At 47.0% G+C, this 21,320-nt stretch overlaps 5 protein-coding genes across 5 annotated transcripts; 1 reads left to right on the top strand and 4 right to left on the bottom strand.

Moving 5' to 3' along the window:
• Positions 1–1,399: 1,399 nt before the first annotated feature.
• LOC132263804 (keratin, type I cytoskeletal 10) lies at positions 1,400–2,177 on the bottom strand. Its single transcript, XM_059763791.1, has 2 exons — positions 2,160–2,177; positions 1,400–1,930 (listed from the first exon to the last, which is right to left on the bottom strand). Exons 1-2 carry the CDS (start codon positions 2,175–2,177, stop codon positions 1,400–1,402), a joined length of 549 nt encoding a protein of 182 aa, XP_059619774.1.
• Positions 2,178–6,833: 4,656 nt separating this feature from the next.
• On the bottom strand, positions 6,834–10,698 carry LOC132263676 (transcriptional regulator ATRX homolog). Its single transcript, XM_059763574.1, has 4 exons — positions 10,473–10,698; positions 9,552–9,818; positions 8,448–8,883; positions 6,834–8,382 (listed from the first exon to the last, which is right to left on the bottom strand). The coding sequence occupies exons 1-4, from the start codon at positions 10,524–10,526 to the stop codon at positions 8,333–8,335; spliced, it is 807 nt and encodes a 268-aa protein (XP_059619557.1). The 5' UTR covers positions 10,527–10,698; the 3' UTR covers positions 6,834–8,332.
• Positions 10,699–10,780: 82 nt separating this feature from the next.
• Positions 10,781–12,303, bottom strand: LOC132263671 (cleavage stimulation factor subunit 1). The gene is made up of 2 exons (XM_059763570.1): positions 12,119–12,303; positions 10,781–12,058 (listed from the first exon to the last, which is right to left on the bottom strand). The coding sequence occupies exons 1-2, from the start codon at positions 12,181–12,183 to the stop codon at positions 10,852–10,854; spliced, it is 1,272 nt and encodes a 423-aa protein (XP_059619553.1). The 5' UTR covers positions 12,184–12,303; the 3' UTR covers positions 10,781–10,851.
• Positions 12,304–12,329: 26 nt separating this feature from the next.
• LOC132263681 (nucleolar protein 16) lies at positions 12,330–13,215 on the top strand. Its single transcript, XM_059763578.1, has 2 exons — positions 12,330–12,541; positions 12,610–13,215. The coding sequence occupies exons 1-2, from the start codon at positions 12,441–12,443 to the stop codon at positions 13,118–13,120; spliced, it is 612 nt and encodes a 203-aa protein (XP_059619561.1). The 5' UTR covers positions 12,330–12,440; the 3' UTR covers positions 13,121–13,215.
• Positions 13,216–13,390: 175 nt separating this feature from the next.
• Positions 13,391–21,200, bottom strand: LOC132263832 (GRIP and coiled-coil domain-containing protein 2). Its single transcript, XM_059763826.1, has 9 exons — positions 21,057–21,200; positions 20,882–20,996; positions 17,555–20,826; positions 17,325–17,488; positions 17,046–17,263; positions 16,911–16,991; positions 14,720–15,571; positions 14,451–14,656; positions 13,391–14,389 (listed from the first exon to the last, which is right to left on the bottom strand). Exons 1-9 carry the CDS (start codon positions 21,078–21,080, stop codon positions 14,030–14,032), a joined length of 5,292 nt encoding a protein of 1,763 aa, XP_059619809.1. The 5' UTR covers positions 21,081–21,200; the 3' UTR covers positions 13,391–14,029.
• Positions 21,201–21,320: the final 120 nt, after the last annotated feature.

The following is a 21,320-nucleotide window of genomic DNA, read 5'->3' as shown; positions in this document are numbered from 1 at the left end:
CCCAAAAAAATTGCATTAGAAATCCATTCAGGAGGTTTTGCATTGGGTCATTGCACTACGCCACTGCACATTATGATTTATTCAGGGAGAAGGAAAGTGACTGAATATCACCGGCATTTGTTTAGGGCTTCACGAAATTTTGAGGTAAATCTCGAAAGCTGGGCCAACGCCAGGTGTCTTGTCGCCTTTTTTCTCATCACGATTTGTGGTGGCAGAGATGGTCAAAGGTCATGTAGTTTTTCTCGAATATCACTGCAATGAATCGAGAGTTGTGCTGTCCAAAGTGGACGAGAAATTGAAGGAAATGTGCGGTTGACTCTTGGCATTTTCAGCGAAGAAGCTCATGCGGTGACGCTGGAATGCCGGCGTCTGCTGGTCACAGAAAATTGGCGGAAAGTGTCTTGCGATGTGCGGAGGGAAGACGCGCTCACCAGCGTCCAAAGAGGCCTCTAATGCACGATGTGCGGATTACGTAAGGAGTCACTGTGAGCATCACAAAGAAGATCATCCTTTCTCTTTGTCCAGAGACATCAGCCACAGAGAGACACATCGACAAATTCCTTGACGATCTTCTTCTGCAAAATTGTGCACATTTCTCTCCAGCGCGATCTTCCGAATGGGGAATTGCTGTTATGCAATTGCCTTCCCCGCACTCATCCGCACGGTGGGATTTCTTGCAGGCATTGTCTTTCTCTCGTGAGGAGTGCACATGGGTGATAGAGAGAAAACATCAAACACGATTAGATAATTAAGTGGGATAATTAAGAAAGTTGGGAGGCTTGGGCATATTGCTGAAAATCTCCATGAAACTCTCCCTCGACAGTGACTTTCTTCTCGCATGCCATAATCACTTGACCTTTTCACCTCGCCACGATGATGGGCTTTAGAGAGATCTGGCGAACGGTGACAAAATTTTTTATTTTTTTCTCAGCATTTGTAAAATAAGTTTTCGGTAATACAATAGTATAAAAAATAGGTAAAAACACTTAACACTATGAAAAGTATAGATTTATGTACAAAGAGAGAGGAGATTGATGGAGAGGTTTTTTTGTCTCCAACTCCTCACTCTTACATTTGTCTAAAAGACCGATCCTCTGGCGTCCGCGATCATTGTCCGCCTCTTCTGCCCACTCGAGGGACTCCGCAAGCCCGGGCGCACGCGAGAGAGAGAGATTGACGTGCTGGCCAGGGATTCCCCGTGGGAGAATCGGCGGCATGACGCTGAGATGTTGTTGGGCTGGAGCCAGAGGGACGCGTGTGAGTCTCTGAGATGGTGAGAGACTCACTCAGTGATGAAATTCTCGACTTCCGTGTTTATGGGATCCGATTCGTAATGGTGGCCGTTGGTCAGGAGTGTGGGAATTGCGGGTGGGATGGACGAGGACTGGGTGTTGGGGCCTTAGAAGGGGGCGCCGTAGGAGCTGCTGGGCCGCGAGGCGCCTCCGGATGGGTAGCCGGAGAATCCGCCCGAGGACTGAGAATGACTGGTCTGGAGGAACTGCGCGACCTGGATGGCTTGTCGCACGCCCTCGAGATCGATGCCCACGACGCGGGACTGGTGGGATGGCACGCCGTACTGGGGTGATGGCACTCCATACTGGCCAGATGGGGCGCCGCCGCCGTGGCCGCCGCCGCCACCCCCGTGTCCGCCGGACTGGCTCTCCTCCTTCAGGAGGATCTGGCGGATCTGCTCCAGCAGCTGCGGGTCGACGTTCTGGCCCTCAGACGTCTGCGTGCCGTGTGGCACAGCCTGGTAGCCGCCGCCGCCACCGGAGCTGAAGCTGCTGCCGCCGGAGCTGAAACTCCCGCCGCCCGAGCTGAAGCTGCCGCCGGAGCTGAATCCACCGCCGCCGCCGCCTCCCGACGGGCGCTGGTAATTGTATCCCTGCGGCTCAGCCACGGCCACCGTGACCAATACGAAGGCCAAAAACTGCAAGGAGGAGAAAGGTGTCATCACTCACTACACATTCATCTGCTCACAGAATTCCTCCGGGCAATTCGCAATTTGGCCATCCCAAAACCGGAGAAGAAAGTGATCGCGGGTGATTCGAATGCACAGCACAATAATCCTTTCGAAATGTGTGTGGCGAAAATTGCATTCGCCGCACTTTCACAAGCAAAAAGAAGATCACAGAATTGCACAGCACAGGCGGACTTACCACGGTGAAGGAGTTCATGGTTCTTGAAGGTGTATCCAAAAAGGTCTTGTGACGGAGTGTGGCTGCTGCTCGCCACGGATGCCTCTTTATACGGGCATCTGCATGAGAGTCGCGCGAGAACGCGAGTGGGGCTCACAACAATAGTGGAGGAGGCTCGAACTTCTCTGGCCAATTTGCCAAATGTGGAGATTTGGCGTGCAGAAGGGGGAGAGCGAGAGAGATGGTGTGTGTATGTCTCCTCGGCAGATGTTGCCCAGGAATTTATTACGGACGCGCAGATCAGTTGCAACACGCGGAGTCTAAAAGGAAATCCAACAATATTGGTGCCATGGCGAAAAGTGGAAAATCACGCTTCATTTCCACTGCGGACTGACAATTTTTATCACATTTTCATTCTAATCGTATACCGGAATATTTTGCATTTACACCACTCAATTTGTGCGGGTTTCATAATTCATATGCTCGAAAAAGCCCCGCTGGTTCATCTTGATCTCCCAGTCGAGTGAAGAAACATGAGATTAAGAAGCGTAAGAAGATGAATTTTATATTCGCATCTTCACTTGCAAAATCCACTCCGCTACCTTCTCATTACTCCAACTGAGGCGTCTGACCGCCTCACACCCGAGGTTTAGCTTCGCAACTCGCTGGGTGGGGCAGCATTACCATCAATTAAGGGCTATAGTATTACACTACTCAAATGCATGTCTTTATTGAGTTTTTTTTTAAGGTCTGAGGCTGGGAAATGTCAGTTTAAAGCAAATCTTGAAATGATAGTTTAAACCAATTCCAAATATAATAAAGCCGTGAAAATAATTTTAAGTCTTCAAAGTGTAAAAAGAGTCAAGTTTATTCAATAATCAGAGGATCAATAAAATCTATTTTAAGATTCACAATGCTGAATGCCAGATCTCTTACGATAGTGCAATAAAAAACGAGGTCTATAAAGCTGAATTGGGGTGTAAATTGCACTGAATAACAAGCATTTTGAGCAGTCGGCGAATTTCCTACGTTCTCATATCATCTTTTATCACCTGATCATCAATGGCCAGTGCACATGATTATAATCAGTGAGTTTCCAGATGAGATTCTCGATAAGATTAGACGACATTTTCGCTAAACCATGCCACTGGGCGCAATTATGTGACATCAAATATTTGTGCAAGATTTTCCACAGATTTGGTGGGAAAGTTAATTAAATAAGGCAGTATTTCTCGCCGAACCTTTTGCAACTTCCTGCAGATTCCCATACAAAGTGTCTGTGCGAGTGTCTTGGCAGAAACAAAGAGACTCCATGTGTCCAATATCTGATGGAAGATTGAGACAGAGATGCAAGATTATTACATTATTTTCTTTTTTATAATCACCTTTTTGGCGGTTGTTTTTTTGCCTCCGCAGCTGCACTGTCTCTCTCTGTCGCTCGCGAGGGGGAAAAAGAAGTGTTAGCAAAGAAGCGCCACATTAGATGTGCGCGCGCAAGTGAAGGGATCTTTCTTACATAAAATCCGCGCGCGCTTGCAAGACGCCGAAGATGTTCCAAGGTTGTGTTTTGCACAACTTTCTCGATTGATATCTGCTGTCTTTCTATTTTCACTACAAAATTTGCCGCTTCGGCCAAATGTCCTCGTCATACGCATCAATATTTATTAATCCGATACTTGCAATGTGGACAAAAATCATCTTACGCGCGCATTTGATTTGCCGGGCTGCGGAAAAAAAGACAGAGACTGATCTTTAGCCTGTTGCATGGCGAATGAAATGAAGATTCTCCGGATTTTTTCCTCGTCGAGCTTGGGCTGCTTTTTTGTCGCCCAATTACAGTGTGAACGATGGCATAAGGAATGAATTTACTCACGCATTTTGATGGTGTTTAATGTACTCTTTCTGTGTGACATCACAATGTGCAAAGAATTATGATGACATAACTCATAAATAACCGTGCAAGATTCTCCTTCGTGCGGCACAACTGGTAAAAATTATTATTGTCCGCAAGAGACAAGCAATTTAGAATGTTTTTCTCTCCATTTCATCTCCAACTCTTTTTTTGTATTTATCTCCCCTTTTTTACCACGCTGGCAGATCGTTTTATTTGTACAAAGATTAAGAAGTGATTTTTTTATTCATTCATAAATGTCTTGGACATGACGAGGTGATGCTGCTGAAGTGCAAGATGCTTTGAAGCTATGCTGCATTGATGTGCGAAATCCTGGCTATAAAGTGACACTGCGACTTTTTCGGGGTCATTTTTGAGCAACAGAAGTTCTAGTGTCACTTTATGTGCCGAAAATGCCACCTCAAAGTCGCAATACTGCCTTTTTCTTAATTTGAAAACAATAACATATGGTTTAAACACCTTGACTGCGGAGGAGGAAAAAAATTTCATTATGCAAAAGAGTTGTTTCGATATTTTACCCAAACAATGAGACTCTCTAAGTATAGTAATTTGTAATAATTAAAATACCTTTTTTCATTGTTGGGGTGCGAGTCAAAAAGTTCGCGCACTTAAGAAACCCTGCCTATTTAATTCCCACTTAGAATACAGTAAAAACCTTTGCAATTTGTCTCATTAATTTTTTATTATATGGGTTTTTCGTGAAAAAAGGCTTTTATTATTATTATTACTGCCATCGCGAGGGTCAGACAAATCCTTGACGCGGTGGGAAAAATGCGAATAGATTCTCGATTTATTGTCACTTTTACTTGTGTATTCACGCATATTAATTAGCTATTTAGGTGGTTTGTATTGCAAAAGATGCTGGCGTGCTGAAAAGCTCACCACTTGAGGTGCGCTTAAATATTTGATGGTTTTTCTCAATCGCACGGCCAACGTGAAATACCTTAACACACTCTTGAGATTGCGGTGCGTATTTCTGCCTGGATTGCCCGCGCAAAGGTGAGGGAGAGATGAGGGGCTTTTTTGTGGGCAGCTTCCCATTGAGAAAAAGCGAAGATTATCAAAGAAACGACCACTTGAGCACTCACTTAGATCCCCATTGACCTGCTAAAATCCTCTTGTACAACACAAACGCTGAAGGATGTGAAATTGATGGTAATTATTCAATCATCGCGGGCGCAAAAACAGCAGCCAAAGTCGAGACAGGGAGTCATCTTCAAACACGATGAGTTTTAATTGAAATTTTATACCGGATAATTTACTGGCAGCGAATTGCCAACTGATGATCTTGCCAGTGTCATAATCAGGCTGAAGATGATGGTGATCTAAGGCGATCCCCCAATTAAAGTTATGCCAGTCAGAGTCTCACTGGCTTAAGTGCGACTCTCTTCTCAATGGCAAGAAAGGAGAGAAAGTGCATATAAAGCGATGGTTTTAAGAGATCTATCGATACTTTTTTCTATCCACATTATTACTCATTCCTTATTTAATACCCGTGATGATATGGTAAAGAGGGAGAGAAAAAAAGAAACAATCAGTTAATGATGATAAAAAATAGCATTGCTGAAGAATGCGCCCATTTTCAGTGTCTTTCAATTCGTTCAAGACAAAGAAGGAAGCAAAAGAAGGTAATCAGTTAAGGCAATTGTCGGTGGAAAGATCAGACTTTCTGGACTTGTTCCGGCACTCAATTCATCAGCCATGCTCTCTGCACGATATCCAGAGACAGACTGGAAGCAGCAGAGCATCTGCAAAAGCCAGGGAGGATCACGATTTGCACTCAATTCAATCTCTCATTGGCATTTTCAGCGATTCGCACTGCCTGAAGAAGCATGCAATATTGATTTGGCACTGCTTTTTATCTGAGTTAATAACTTTTTAGTAAATATGGCTTAGCTTAGCCAAGTTGCTCCGCTCTAAGTACTAAGAAAATATGAATTTGAGGGTTTTCTATCACATCAGAGGCCAAGACTTCCATATTTTATCAGATTAACTCTATCCAAGATCAGCAAGTGGACAAATTCACACTAAGAAATCCCTCATAAAGAGCATTCACATCATACTTATCACTAAATCATGTTACGAGATGTAGGAAGACACAAGAAAGCTCAGCTTCATTGAAAGATAACTAAACCTTTATCATCTTTTCTTGTTCTCTATCTTAGCCAAATAACGGCTTTGGATTTGGCTTTGGAATTGTTTCAGCTTAAGAATTATCTCCGGAAATGCTTGAATTACACTTTCCGTTAATCTTTACTTACTTCTCAAAATATCAATGGTGAATTTCTTAAGTAATAAAAAATTGAAGAATATTTTTCACCAAATATCCAATCATTAGAGCTCCAAATCAACTTCTCATTGAACTCTAATCAATTTCCCCGTCCGCTGTGATCTCACGGTGAACTCAAGAGTGGATCGCAAAGTGTCTTCATGCAAATTTCCCCGCGATGCACGACACAGGCGAGTTCGCGATGGTTTTCGCGATCTCATGTGGGAATTCTGCAGAACAGCGAGCGCGAATGCGCGGCGTCTGATTCGAAATCTGGGGAAGTGACTTGGGGCCGCGGTGAGGGCACATGACAATTGTGATCATCTGCAACTGTCTCGCTTCTTCGCGTGTGATCTTTTCGGTGGTGAAAGTGCAAGTTATCGGCAGAAGAGGCGAAAAAGTAATGAGGAAGGTTCAAAACCTCGAAATCTTGCGCCGAGGCTCGTTTTTCTTGCCCACACACAGACACTTTTTATGCTCAATTCCCTTGTAGCGAAGCTATTATAACATCAGCTTGTTATTTTTAAGAGTCATTTATTATAAATTTCATCTGACAAAATTTCTGAAGACTTCTATAGAAAAGAAAAACATTTCACTCGGTTTTTTTCTGTATCGGATTCCGTGTTCTCCCTCTCAATTGAAAGGTGGAAAAAAAACATTCATTGACAGAACGTACAATTTTTTTTTTGAAAATGTAATTGGAAAGAAACAGAACTATTTCACTAACACTCTCTCTCTCTCTCTTTCTTGCTTTTCGCATCTCCAGACTAATTCTCACGCCTTCCTTACAAATCAATATTGATATAAAATATAAAGGTATTCCTTCTCCTCTTTCTCTCTCTTCTCTAAAAAGAACATTAATGGCATTTTCACAAATTTTCCTCTTCTCTTACATTTTATGGGTATCTTTTCCTCTGCTCTTCTTCCCAAATCTTGGAATACAACACTTCATTCAGGAGTTCCTTGATGAAAATTCACTCTGCGGCTACTCTCTTCATTTTCATACCATTTATAACGAAGACGTTAATTTCTTGTGAATCTCTCTTATGTGTGATATTTTATTGCTTTTATCTTATGTACTTCAGTTTGTATTTTGTTGGAAGTGTGATTTCTTTTCTTATTTCATCTCTCCTGCAGCACAGAAATTGTACAATCCCATTATCAACAGCAGACGCGGTGAATTTTTATCAAATCAACAACATTTTCACGTGGCGATTACAAGTTTTCCACTCTGCACTTTCTCGCGCGCAACAGATGAAGAAAAATTATTCAGATCAAATGTTTGATAACTACATGATCTTATCATTACTGCGATAGTATAAAATGAGAAAGAACATTGAATTACACAAAAGTTCATTACAAAATTAAGAGACGAAAAAATATTGTATGGCAATAACACCTGATTTTCTTTTTGTACATATTTGGGGCGCACACGTTTGCCCAAAAACCTGCGCGCTCTCGCTTCCAACCTCGCACTCGGGCTCAATTTAGCTGTTTCTCCCATTGTTTTTCAATGCTTACAATATGACAAAGTAAGTGTATTAATTTAATCCGTGTAACAAGTGTAAATTATGAACTACATTCCATTATATAGAAAAAGTATCTCCTTCCTTTTGCATATTCTTAACGTACATTAATATTTCCTCTCCACATCTTTCAGTTATTTACATTAATGTTCTTCACGCTAATATACAAAGTGTGTGTGTCCTCTTGAGTTCCTTTTTCCTTCTGCCGCCTGTTGCTCTGTCTATGTTTGTGTGTCAAATACTCAACTGCATCTTTATCCATCATTTGACCATCACTTTTCCTGTCTGCTAACTAAAAGATTAATCTTGCAAAATTCAATTGCTCACGCCGCCCAAATCAACCGTTTCTCAGTGTGTCTGCGGGCGGACATCGCATGAAGATGTTGGAGAAAATAACGAGAGTAAAGTAAACTAAAAGGTCACATGAAGATGCAAATGAAAATCATCCTGTTGTGTGTGGGCGTGTTTGTTGCTTGGAGGGCTGCATTTATGGAGCTGCGACTTCCTCAGTTGTTTTCGGAGATATTTTCGGTTCACCTGAAAGCAATACAGAACGCACTTTAGTGGTCATCAAGCAGAAGAACCTCAGAATTCTCCCTTACAAGATTCCACAGCGTCCGTCTGATCCTTCTTCTCTGGCGACGCAGCGACTTTCTGTGACTCCTCAGTTGCCTTCAGCTCTGGCGTGTCTGTCTTGGCCAACTCCTTCGTTGTCTCGTCCGGCTTCTTCTTCTCCTCCTCGGGTGCCGCTGCAGGTGCTGACTCGGGCTTTTGCGTCTCTGACTCGCTGCTCGCACTCTTCTCCTCCTTCTTCTCCGCCACCGACGCGTCCACTTCCATCTTCTCAGGACTTTTGCTGTTACTCAGCTGAACTGTCTTCTTCTCCTCCGCCTTCGCCTCGGCGGCGTCGTCCTTCTTCTCCTCTGACTTCTCATCGGCCTTTGTCTCGGTCTTCTCATCTACTTTGGCGGGAGCTTCAGCCTCAGTGCTCTTCTCCGCCTTGTTATTCTCCTCTGGCTTGTCCTCTTCGTTCTTCTCCTGCAGAAACACGTAAAGCAATCGAATTAGAACGAGACAGAACTTATAGGATTACAGTTTTGCAGTAAGAAGCCAAAATATTCCTCAAATCAACGAAAAGTTTTGACAAATACTGAAGACAATTCTTGCTTTACATCAGAAAACTGTCATAAGAACTTATAAACAAGACTTCTAATACAATGATGATAAACCAGTTAAGCTTAAACATAAGTTGAAACGATGATTTCTGTTTCTTCAAGGCAAAGCTTACATTTACATTCGCTTAGCTCAGCATGTTTATCCAAAAATTATAACATTTTTTAGTATTCAACCTTGTTTATCAACCAAATAGTTTCAATGTTGATTAATTTGTCAATCCAGTCATCATATGGCAATAAATATCTACGAAAAATAATATTCTTCTAGCAATCAGGAATCTTTCTTTTTTGATACTTTGACTCTATTGAGACTTTTGAGAAATATTTCAATGAATTAACATGACTGAAACTCATTTAGAACTACAATTTAGCTATTCAATTTCATCTTCCTTTAAGATTAATCCGTGATCACGTTTGTATCACTTCACATCTTAAACCGCGAGTATTTACAAACCACCCAATTCGATAATTATTGCCTTATTTCTAGGAAACTGCTCAAAACTTTCACCCAATTTATATTTGCAAACGCACCTCGGCAGCTTCCTCCTCATCGTGATTGTCCAACTTCTTGGGACGGCCGCGGCGACCGCTGGCCGGTGTTGTAGCGGCGTTGCGGGCCCTCTTGGCTGGTGGCGGAGTCACGGCTTCCTTTGTCGATGGCGTCGTCGCCTTCGTGCTCGAGCGCGTCCTGCGACCGCCTTCCAGTTCCACATTTCCGCCCATGATCTTCAGCAGCTGCTCACTCTCGGCCTGCGCGCGCTCCAGTGTGGTCTTCCGCTTGCTCGGTGTCCTCTTGGGCTGCAAAGAGAGCGCCAAATGTGAAAACCCGTGATTTCCCTCCCTTTTCCAGTTGTGAGGTTAGGTCGCCCGTGCAAAACAGCGCGAATGACCTTCGCAGCCGCTCTCTCGCTCTGTCTGTGTCGCTCTCGCTCTCGCCTGCTAGCGCGGCGGACGCACGTCGAAGGTTGTCGCGAGTGGGGAAATGATTTGAGTGTTTCTGGATTTTTCTCTCTCTCTCTCATCCCTTTTTTCTGCACCGTGAGAGCGAGGCAGTGTTTGATAAAGGCAAGAGACTCTCTCTCTCTTCGCGGCTGAGACAAGCTCAGGGGCGAAATGCTGAGGAAATTGCGAGATTTTGGGAAATTTCCCATCATAAAGCCATAACAAGAGCTCGAAGGTTTTCCTCAAGTCACCCATTTGGGGCTTTTTTCATCGCGCGTCCTCTCTCTCGGCAGCGCGCGCGAGAGAGAGAGAGCGAGCGAGGAAGAGCGCAAGAGAAAGGAGAGCGGAGGTGAAGGAAAAAAAAAGTGCGGAATTTTATGCGCCAACAACGAAGCCACGCGTTTTTTTCCAGCGATTGCACAATATTTGACACAGAGAACATGGAAATTGACGGTGGAAAGTGGAGAAAATGTGGGTCAAGCGGCTGCATGAGTGGTGGATTTTTCTTACCGGTGTCTTGTCATTTTCCTCCACCTTCGGACTGGCTGGCTGTGCCTCTGACATGCTCTCGCCGCGCTATTTCCGCACTATCCCACTGGAAAACACTCACTCCGTGTGCACACAACACTTGGGGCGATTCTCGTGGTGTCCAACACTGCGAACAGAGGTGGAAAAGGGCTTTTCTCCGCTGACAAACTGCCGCACGAACTCACTAGTTTCACCCAAACTCGCGCAATATGGCGGCGTGTTCGCGTCGGTCACGTGATCGCCGACAGCGCATGCAAATTCCATGGCGGGACATTCGAAACTGGCATAACTGGTATACGCGGGAAAAGTGTTTATTTTCCACAGAGAAAAACACATGAAAATGCGGGGAAAGTCGGTGGTCTTAGTGTGTGTTGGAGCGTCGAAACCAGAAGCGTGCTCGGTAGTCGTCGGAGCACGTGAGGAAGGCCGGATGCGTCGGCGAGTGGATGATATAGCGAACCGGGCCGTTGTGTCCCAGTGACATCAGGTGCAGTCGCGAGGCATTCCGGGAATTCCAGGAGCACAGGGATGTGGTGGCCTCGTCTGGGAAGAGCACATAATCCTCGGTGTGATTGAAGACCGCCTGAGTGCTATGCTCTTGCTTTCCAGTCGTGCCGGCGCCTGTGTAGGCGATTAGGCAGCGACTCGTGCTCAGTTCCCACAGTTTCACCAGCGAATCCTTGCCGGAGGAGAGCAGATATTTGCCATTCTTCGAGAATGCCACTGAACAGACTTCAGCTCCATCGTGAGCGGCTGCGAAAGTGTTGACGCATCGACCAGAAACTCCGTCCCAGAGCTTTATGGCGCCATCCAGACTTCCGGAGGCGAAGAGTTTGGCTGTCTGGGCGTACTTAACGCAGGACACTCCTGCGCGATGCTGCTGTGATGGGATCGCGCTCACGAAGCATTGAGAAGTGGCAATATCATACACGCGGAGCACGTTATGATCCGTTCCGACCACCATAAAATCCCCGGAAGGATGGAAGGAGAGACAGCGTACGGGCTCGCAGTCTGTCAGGATCTTGTGAGCCTTCTTCACGGACGCCTTGGAGATGTCGAAGAGCTTCACCGAGCAATCCCGTGATCCTGAGGCAAGGATCTGCTCCTTGGGGTGAAACTCAAGGAATGCCACTTCATCCGTGTGATCGTAGAGCGTCCGGATGACCGGGTGACCTTGCTGTTCGCGCCCTGGATCGAGTTCCTCGGGCGCCGACTTGGCCAACATGCGATCGACGTCTAGAATCTTGATACTGGCGTCCACGCTGCCCGTGGCAACGAGTTGACCATCGAAGCTGAACGCTCCGGCGCGGCACGCTTGCTTGTGCGATGTGACGTAGGCTGTCTCGTAGGACGCCGGCTCTGGAGCCAGACTGGAGCCTTCGGTCTCAAACTCCAGGTCCAAGCCACAAGCGATATCGTCATAGCTGTTCTCGCGCTTCGTCGCCTCGTCCTGCATTCCCTGGATCATCACGTTCAGCAGGCGATCGCTGGGAGGACACGGAGGATCCGCCCTCACCATTGTCGATAACTCTACGGCCAGATTGTGGTATCCATCGTAGAATAATTGGCTGTGAAGACAAGAAGACCGGTTGGAAAAAAACCCAGTCAATATAACATGATTTACTTACCTTATTATAAGCCTATACAGAAGTTCCCTGTTCTTGAGGGTGTTTCCAGTGTACAGCAGATCCATTTCGCTTCTGATTAATAGTGGAAAATTGGCGTTTTGAGTGGTATTTCTCGGGAAATTTGCAAAAATACGGAGCCGCGAGGGTGTTTGTTTATTTTGGCTGGAGGAAATGTCACTGACTGCCTTCCAATCGATGACAGCGCCACTTGGTGGCTGGGGTCAGCAGTTTTTGTCTGCAATTTGACAATAGTAAACAAAAACACGTGTGAGAAGAGAATTTAGGATTTTTTCGGGAAAAGCACAGAAATAAGTAGTGAAACATGGTGAAAATCCGAAAGCAACGCAAGAAGAAGTCCTACAATTATGGGGCGAACAGGAAGAATATGAACAAGAAGCAGTTGCGAACGGGACACATAAAATGGTGAGGAGGAATTGTGGGCGGTGTTTTGGGGGAGTTTTCTTCTAGCCTGTTTTTGCTGATGTTTTCAGTCCAGAGGTGAAGAAGGAGTGGAACAAAGATTGCCCAGTGAACAGGAACTTCAAGAACATGGGCTTGTCAAATGATCCTAATGCAGTGCTGCCCTTTCGGCGGAGTCAGCGAGAGCGAGTGGCTGTGATGAAGAAGAGTCTGGAAACTGGGGAGATTCCGCTGAATGTTACGTCGAATGCCATCGATCCGGAGGCGCCCAGGAAGAGGAGGAAGAATGCACCCAAAGCGCAGGTGGCGGAGAAGCTGGAGGAGAACGCCAATGCGCTGCGAGAGAGTGGATTCCGCTTTTCCAAAGGCCAGGTGCGCCTCATCTCGTACTTCCTGGACAAGCACAAGCTGAACTACCGCGCAATGGTGAGTGACAAGAAGAACTATGAGCAGGAGACGTGGAAGCAGTTGCGGAGGAAAGTGAGGAAGTTCCTCGCCATTCCCGAGCACGTTGACGAATATCTGAAGACGCGCGGCCTGGAGAGACTGAGTCTCGAGGAGGAGGACACAGATTCAGACTGAGACATTTGTTCAAGCCTCTTTTAATTGTTTCACCATGTTTTTTCTTCTTCTGATAAATTGATTATGTCACATACATACATTTAATAGTATCTCAACTGCAAGTGTTTTTTTCCTCTTGTAAATTTAAGAAAGTTCCTTGAGTGATTCTGACTTTCTCCAGCCTCTTCTTGATGGTTCAATTCACATGCTTTGCGCTTCCTTTTCCTTCTGTTTTCTTTTGAGAAGGATGTGCGGAAAATCACTCAATTTGCGTGGAAAATACACAACGAATTAGTTTCTAATAAAATTCTTTTCCAATTTTGTCATCAAAATCAATTCTACAATAATTTCATACTTTATAATAGATTTTTTTTCATGCTTAAATAGAACTCTCGACCTTTGCTCACTTCACAAGCATCACAAATTGTCCTTCGGGATGTCTTTCATGTTCTGTCTTTGAGATTTGGAAGAGGGAGAGAGTGAGACAGTGAGTGAGTGGGTTTTGGAGGCGTGATCGGGCTTCTGTGCACGAAAGACTGGGGTTTTCCGGGCGGTAAATGCATCTTCTGACAGGGAGCTTCCGGCGGGAGTTCCGTGCACAGCGACTCAGTCTCAGCGGGGTTAGCATGCGGGCGGTGTGTCACAACCGGATGAGAGTATTCTAGGGGCTGCGGGCGAGAAGAGGGCGCGCGGAATGAGATGAGGCGCGGCGCGGAAAGGGCTTTTCCTGCGGAACGCCTTACGGTGGACACGATAGGAGGAATGTAAGAGCGTGAGGATTGTGGACTCGCCGACTGGGCGGTGATCGTGGACGCTCGCGAGCGTGGCAACGGTCAAGATGTAGATGATGGCTTGAGAGACGAGAGCAGCAAAAGTGTCTAATTGTTTGTTGCTTGAGTATTCAAGTGGCTCGCTTGAGGGGCCCTCTAGTTATTTCTTCTTCTGCGCCTTCTCGGCGGCCTTCGTGACCTTGCCAGTGGTGGACTCCTTGAAGTTCACCGACTTGATCACGCCCACGGCCACTGTTTGGCGCATATCGCGCACCGCGAAGCGCCCCAGCGGTGGGAACTCGGAGAAGCTCTCCACGCACAAAGGCTTCGTTGGCACGAGGTTCACGATGGCCGCGTCGCCGGATTTGATCGCCTTGGGATTCACCTCGGTGGTCTTGCCGGAACGCCTGTCGCACTTCTCCTTGATCTCGGCGAACTTGCACGCGATGTGCGCCGTGTGGCAGTCCAGCACGGGCGTGTATCCGTCAGCGATCTGGCCAGGGTGATTCAGGACGATCACCTGCGGAGAAGAACCGCAGAGTTCAGGGAGCAGTCCGAAAGCGGGTGAGAAGATCCCTTACCTGAGCAGTGAAGTCAGCTGCCGCCTTTGGAGGCTGATTCTTGGAGTCGCCGGCCACGTAGCCACGGCGCAGTTCCTTCACGGAGACGTTCTTCACGTTGAAGCCCACGTTGTCGCCCGGCATGGCCTCGGCTAGAGCCTCGTGGTGCATCTCCACGGACTTCACCTCAGTCGTGAGATTCACAGGCGCGAAAACCACGACCATTCCTGCAACCAAACGAACAGAAAGTTAAGGAAAGATTGGAGAAACTGCCAGAGTGGTAAACAAACCTGGCTTCAGGATTCCAGTCTCCACTCGGCCCACGGGAACGGTTCCGATGCCGCCGATCTTGTAGACGTCCTGCAGCGGCAGGCGCAGAGGCTTGTCTGTGGGCCGCGACGGCGGCAGGATGGCGTCGAGCGCATCGATGAGCGTCTTGCCCTCCACTTTGCCCTCCTTGCGGTCGATGGACCAGCCTTTGAACCAGGGCATCTTCTCGCTCACCTCCAGCATATTATCGCCGTGCCAGCCGCTGATGGGCACGAAGGCCACGGCGGCGGGATTGTAGCCGATCTTCTTGATGTACGACGACACTTCCTTCTTGATCTCCTCGAAGCGCGCCTCGTGGTACGGCGGCTCCGTGGAGTCCATCTTGTTCACGCCCACGATGAGCTGCTTGACGCCCAGCGTGAAGGCCAGCAGCGCGTGCTCGCGCGTCTGGCCGTTCTTCGAGATGCCCGCCTCGAACTCACCCGTGCCGGCGGCCACGATCAGCACGGCGCAGTCAGCCTGCGACGTGCCCGTGATCATGTTCTTGATGAAGTCCCTGTGCCCGGGCGCGTCGATGATGGTGATGTAGTACTTGGCCGTCTCGAACTTCCACAGCGCGATGTCGATGGTGATGCCGCGCTCGCGCTCCGCCTTGAGCTTGTCCAGCACCCAGGCGTACTTGAAGCTGCCCTTGCCCATCTCCTGCGCCTCCTTCTCGAACTTCTCGATCGTGCGCTTGTCGATGCCGCCACACTTGTAGATCAGGTGACCCGTGGTCGTGGACTTGCCAGAGTCCACGTGCCCGATCACCACGATGTTGATATGGATCTTTTCCTTGCCCATCTTCAGGACTTGCTCGCTGCCGCGATCCTCTTACTGCAAAGAGAGGCGCTTTAATGCGGGAAGACTGTGAAGCACCAAAAGTTGAGCTTTGAATGTGCTTAGTGAAAATTGTAATTGTTTCAGTCTGATCAGCAATTTAGAGCTTCTATCTTTAATTAAATTTTAAGGCAAAATAATTAATCTACTTAGATATCTTCAATTGTTTTTAATAATTCAACATAATTTATTCCAGTTCTTTATTCTTGGGGACAATTTCTCTAATTAAATGAACTCACATTAAGCGATAACATATCCAATGATTTATTGGAAAATACTTGCAAGAAAATGTGCGCAATTTTAACAATTTCTTTGTCTTTTTATGCGCTAAGATTCCAATGATCAGGAATTCTTGTTCTATAAGTATTGTAGAGAATATTGGAAATTAAATTAAATTCACGCTGTGTCAATAGTCGGAATTGTCGGAATGGAAAATTATTTTTTCAAAACTGCCCCATTTTTCCCTACATTTTCTACCATTGCAACTTCACCCCATTTAATGGTACATCTTCACTGAGGAAGTGTGCCTCAGTTTCATCCTCATTAGAGTGTAATAAAAATCGAAGAAACTTCTCCAACAATCCTTGAGGGAAAGTTTTGCGCTGGAAGTGAAAATGCGGTCGATAAGAGTGAATTTTGCAAACTGCCGAAGATGCTGCGAATCCAATTCCAAAAATACTCTCAATAGAAGACCTTTTTGTCCCTTTTTGCCGACACACAATCCTCTCAAATGCATCGCGATGCGCATTTTATTTTTGGAATTGGAAGAAGAGCGCGCGTGAACATTCGCAGATGCAATTTTGCAGGAGATTTTCCGGGGGTTTTCCTTTCGGGGGAGGAAATTGATTTGGCAAATGGCGTCTGGCGAACCGGCGTGCCACCCACCCGAAAACCGCCCACCTTCGCCCATATTGAGGTGCAGACGAGCCGAAAGGCCATTGATTTTCACCGTGAAAATGCCTCAGCGAGTCTCTTGACAAAGGAAATGGGGTGGGAAAGTGTGAGGGAGGCGAAAAGTGTGATGAGGCTCAAGAATGTTGAGCCTCGTCGAAGGAAAATCAATGAATTCCAGGAGGTGAGCGATTTTTCCACGCAATTTTCCACCCCACGTTTTTTCATCTTCAATTCACGCTCTGACGGACATGAAAATCGGGTTGAATTTTTCAATTTTCACGCCATAAGCGTGAAAGAGACATTGAAGACTGCTCTTCATCACTTGAGATGTGATGAAATGATTATAAATGCGGAAAATGTGGACTTTTCTGTGGAAAATCAATCCCAAGATGGAAGCCGGCACTTGGCGAGTGTGAGAAAATTGCCCCAAAATCCCACCCAGAGACGTCTGCAGCGGAAAAGTGCCCCCAAATTCGGCGGAAAAGCGCTCGGACAGGAGTTGAGTACCTCTTGGTGTGTCTGCAGGAGTCAATTGGAGTCACCAGGAATCACCACACAGTCTTTTCCACAGACGGACAGAGTCACTGCACAGGAGCTTCCTCTCACCACGAGCACGCACGAACGAAAGAACAAATCTTCCACTGGCCGTCTTGCCGCCGCGATGCTCCTGCGCCGTGGCGCACCCGGAAACACTCGACTGCCGCCCGATCGATAAATAGATTCTCGTCAGCTCATCTCTCCATCTCACGGCGAACGAAAGCGCGAGTCGCGGGAAGGCGCTAAAGACGCTCCTTGGATTCAATTATTCTATTCTCAAATTCATTTACAAACACATCTTCGCTCTTCTTCGCTCATTGGTGGTTGGACCAGATGGGCAGGAAACTTCCCCAGCCGAGTCCTTCGCCGCCTCGCGCCACGGATTGCAGCTTCTGCGTCTCCTCCGGACTCAGCTTGAGGATTGTGTTGAGCACAGGCACGAGATGGGCTTTTTCATCGCCACTGCTGAGCGTTAAGAACTGCAAAAAGGAAGACAAAGTGTTTTCAGCTGTCTCAAAGTCTCACTTTCACTTTCACGCACTCACCTTGAACACGACGTTCTTCAGATACTCGGAGTTGTGCATATGCTCCTCTCGCTCCAGAGATCTCTGCTGGCGACGCACTTCCTCCTTCAGCATCTCGTTAAGCTGCGAGAGCTTGGCCAAGTCCTGCTCCGCCTCGGCCAGCAGCGCCGTGAGGTGCTTGATGTGGTTCTCGCTGGCCAGCAGCTTCTCTTGGGTGGCTTGGAGTTCCGCACTGGGTGAAGCGGATCCTCCAGCGGCGCCCTCGTGATCGTCAAAGGGCGAATTGAGGAGCTCATCGAGCGGAATCAAGTCCCTTCGTCCTCGGCTGATCTTCCTCGTCGCCACATTCGACGACTGTGAGGTGTTTTCCGAACCCTCGCCATCTTCGCGCTCCATCAGCATCATGTCCATCTTCTGCTCGTCCGTCGTGGCGAGATCGAAGGGGAATCTCGCGCGTTCCTCCTTGCGAACATCGGGAATGTTAGCCGCCTCCGCCACTGTTTCTGACTGAGCACGAACATTGGCTAATTCCTTCGAGTGCTTCTCTTGCAGATCATCCATCTGAATCTTGAAACACGCGTTCAGAGTGTCAATGTGCTGTCGCTGCACTTTCAACGCCTCCTGATGATCCTGAAGCTGTTTCTTGTTCGCCTCGATTAGAGTCTCGTTGGTCAAGCGCGTGTCCTCGAGTTGCGTTGTCAACTCCTTAAGGCGCGTTTGCGAGCGCATCTTGTCGTCCTGGAAGACCTTCACCATCCTGTCCAACTCGTCGTGCTGCTGCTTCAGTGCCCCGTGGCGCTGATTCAGGCTCTCAACGGTGCTCTGAAGCGCGGAAACTTCCTCCTCCAATTCTCGTTCGCGGCTCGTGTCCTTTGTCTCATGACGCTTCATGAGCACGGCCTGGGCGCGCACTTTGTAGCTGGAGAACTCCGCCAGCGTTTCCTCGAGTTCCTTTGCCTTGTCTGCCATCTCGTTGCGCAGTTTCGTAACTTCTTCCTCAAGATTGAACACTTGTCGTACGAATTTGTCTCGCTCAGCCTGCAGAAGTGATCCCACTTTCTCGTTCTCCTTGCCCTTCTCCGACAACTGGCCCTGGACCTCCTCGAGATCCTGGCGGCGATTCTCCATCTCCTTCGCTGCCTGGTCGAGCTTCACGCGCAATTCCGTCTTGTCGTGATCACTTTCCCGCAGTTTCTTCTGCTGCGAATCCACCTGCTTCTTCAGTTCCGTCGAGTGCACTTGCTCAGACTTTAGGCTCTCTTCCAGGACGCGAATCTGGTCGTTAAGCACCTTAATCGACTCACGCTGGCTCTCCAGACTCGCCTCCAAGTCCTGCACTTGATGCTTCTTCGCGTCCAGCTTCTGTGACACTTCATTCAGCGACTTCTCATAGGCGTCAATCTCCAGCGACAAGACGTTGGACTTCTTGGCCACAGCCTTGGACTTTTCCAGCTCACTCTTCATATTCTGCTCCCGCTGAACGGCTTCCTTATGCTGGTTCTTCGTCTCGGCCAGACTCTTGCGCATCTCGTCAATCTCCTTTTGCAGTTGTCGCTGCGTGATCAGGAATGCTTCCTTTTCCTTCTTCAGCGACTTCAGATCCGCCGCTTCTGTCGCACTCGAATCCAGCTTCTCAACAGTTTCCTTCAACTTATCATTCTCCTTCCTCAGGTTCTTCACTTCCGTCTCCAATGTTGTGATCTGGGCATTCTGATCACTCACTTTCTTCTTCAGCTTCTGCGCCAGCACTCGAAGTTTCGTGTATTTCTCCTCAAAGTTCTCCCCAGATTCCGTGCTGTCTTCCAAATGAGGATCAGGCGAGGAAATGGGTCGTTTCTGCGCCTCTTCAATCCTCTGCTCAGTTTCACTCAGCTGAAGGCAAAGCTTCTCATTCGACACTTGCAGATTGGAAATGGCTTCACCGCGCTCTTTGAGCACCTCGTTGATCTCCTTCATTTCCTTGAGCAGATCCGCATTCTCAAGTCTGTGCACTTTCAGTTCCTGATCTTTTTCTTGCACTCGAATCTCAAGATTCGACGTCTTGCCTTCCAGACGCTCAATCTCTGTCTGAAGCGACTCAATTTCTGTCTGATGCTTCTCCAGGATTGATCGCAGTTTCTCCTCAAAGGATTTACTCAAGTCCTCAATCTCCTGCTGATTTTGATTCTCCTGGCTTAGCTTATCTTCCAATTCATTGATTTTCTGCTGAAGAACATCCACTTGTTTCTCGTGATTTTCTCTCAGGGCATTGAATTGAGTGTTTTGCTCCTCTTTTTCGCTTAATTGGCACTCCAGAGCTCTCGAGTGTTCAGATAACTTAGTGACTTCATCCTGGAATCTCTGCATTTCGCGCATTTGATTCTCAATTATACTGTTTGATTGGCTTTCCAGGGATTCCGCCAGCTTCTCGCATTCCTCGTCCTTGGCATTGAGTTTTTCTGTGATGTTTTGCCGCTGGAATTCAGAGTCTTTCAGACTCTCTTCCAATTCCCTGAGTTTTAATTCAAGTTCCTGAATTTTTTCTCTGCATTCTTCCACTAATTTTGATTGATCGTCCTGATTCTGGCTTTCCTCGAGTTCTTTTATCCTCGCACTGAATTTTTCCATCTCTTTGTCTCTCTCCTGAATGAAGTGCTGCATTTTGCCGGCCACTTTCTGCATCTCACTTTGCCATCCGGGAATCGTCACGGAATAATCCTTGACAATCTCCACAACAATTTTGTAGGATTGCTTCAGTTGCTTCACCTTCGACGACATCTCGACGATTTTCCCTCTGTAAAGCTTCATCTTGGCAGTGGATTTTTCCTTCTCCTTCTCAAGGGTTTTCAAATCCTCCAGCAATTTGGAATTTTCCTCTGAAACCTGGGAAAGTTTAGCACGAGTTTCCTCCAGCATTTCACTGTCTTTCTCCCTGTCGCTCGTAGCTTCTCGCAATTGGTGCAGGAGATTCTGCTGCTCCACGCCAATTTTGCTCACTTCCTTCAGCTTCACATCCATGCTGGTCACATCCGCCGCCAGAGAGTCATTCTCATCCGTCAATCTGTTGATTTGCCGCTTCAGAGCCTCATTCTCAATCGACAAGCCCTCATTTTCCCCCGAAAACTCCTTCATTTTCCCTTCCAGAGTCTTCATCGCACCTTCAAGCTCGCTAATTTTGATTGCGGCACTCAGTTTGTTCTCGGTCAGCGACTCCACAACTTCCTGCATGGCTTTCAAGCACTTCTTATCAGCACTCTTCTGTGATTCATAGTTATTGATGTCTTCCTTCAGGTTCTTGTTTTCCTCCGCCAATTCTACAAATAGAAACCTTATCAGTTGGAAAAGCGCGTGAATTTCCTCGACACTCACCCTCCTTGGATTGCTTAGTCTTCTGGATGAGGCTCAAGAGGAATTTGCATTTCCTGACCAGATCCTCTCGAGACATGCCCTCGAAAGGACTCGCCTTCTTTTCACCCGAGGCGCCCTGAAAATTGTGATTTTATCAAATTCTCTGGACAATTTTTGGAATTTCTTGTCTTCTCACCTGCTCTGGGCTGTCTTGATTCATTGTCACTCTGTTTAGGGGACTTGTGGATAGGATTTGATGAAAATTGACCAGGATTTCCTGGAAATTTTCATTTTTCAACACTCCACGTCAAGTGACTTTGACGTCTCCAGGCGCCCTGTAAGAAATTACAAAGAATTCCATGGAAATCTTCAAAGAATGTCTCTTGAAATAATGATCACAATAGAACTTATTTACAAGAACTCCATAAAGAAGTCGCATTTGAAATTAGATAATGACAAG

The sequence above is a fragment of the Phlebotomus argentipes genome, unplaced genomic scaffold, assembly GCF_947086385.1.
Source record: "Phlebotomus argentipes unplaced genomic scaffold, Phlebotomus argentipes genome assembly contig_39, whole genome shotgun sequence".
NCBI lineage: Eukaryota > Metazoa > Arthropoda > Insecta > Diptera > Psychodidae > Phlebotomus > Phlebotomus argentipes.
This window is presented reverse-complemented; position numbering and strand designations above follow the sequence as displayed.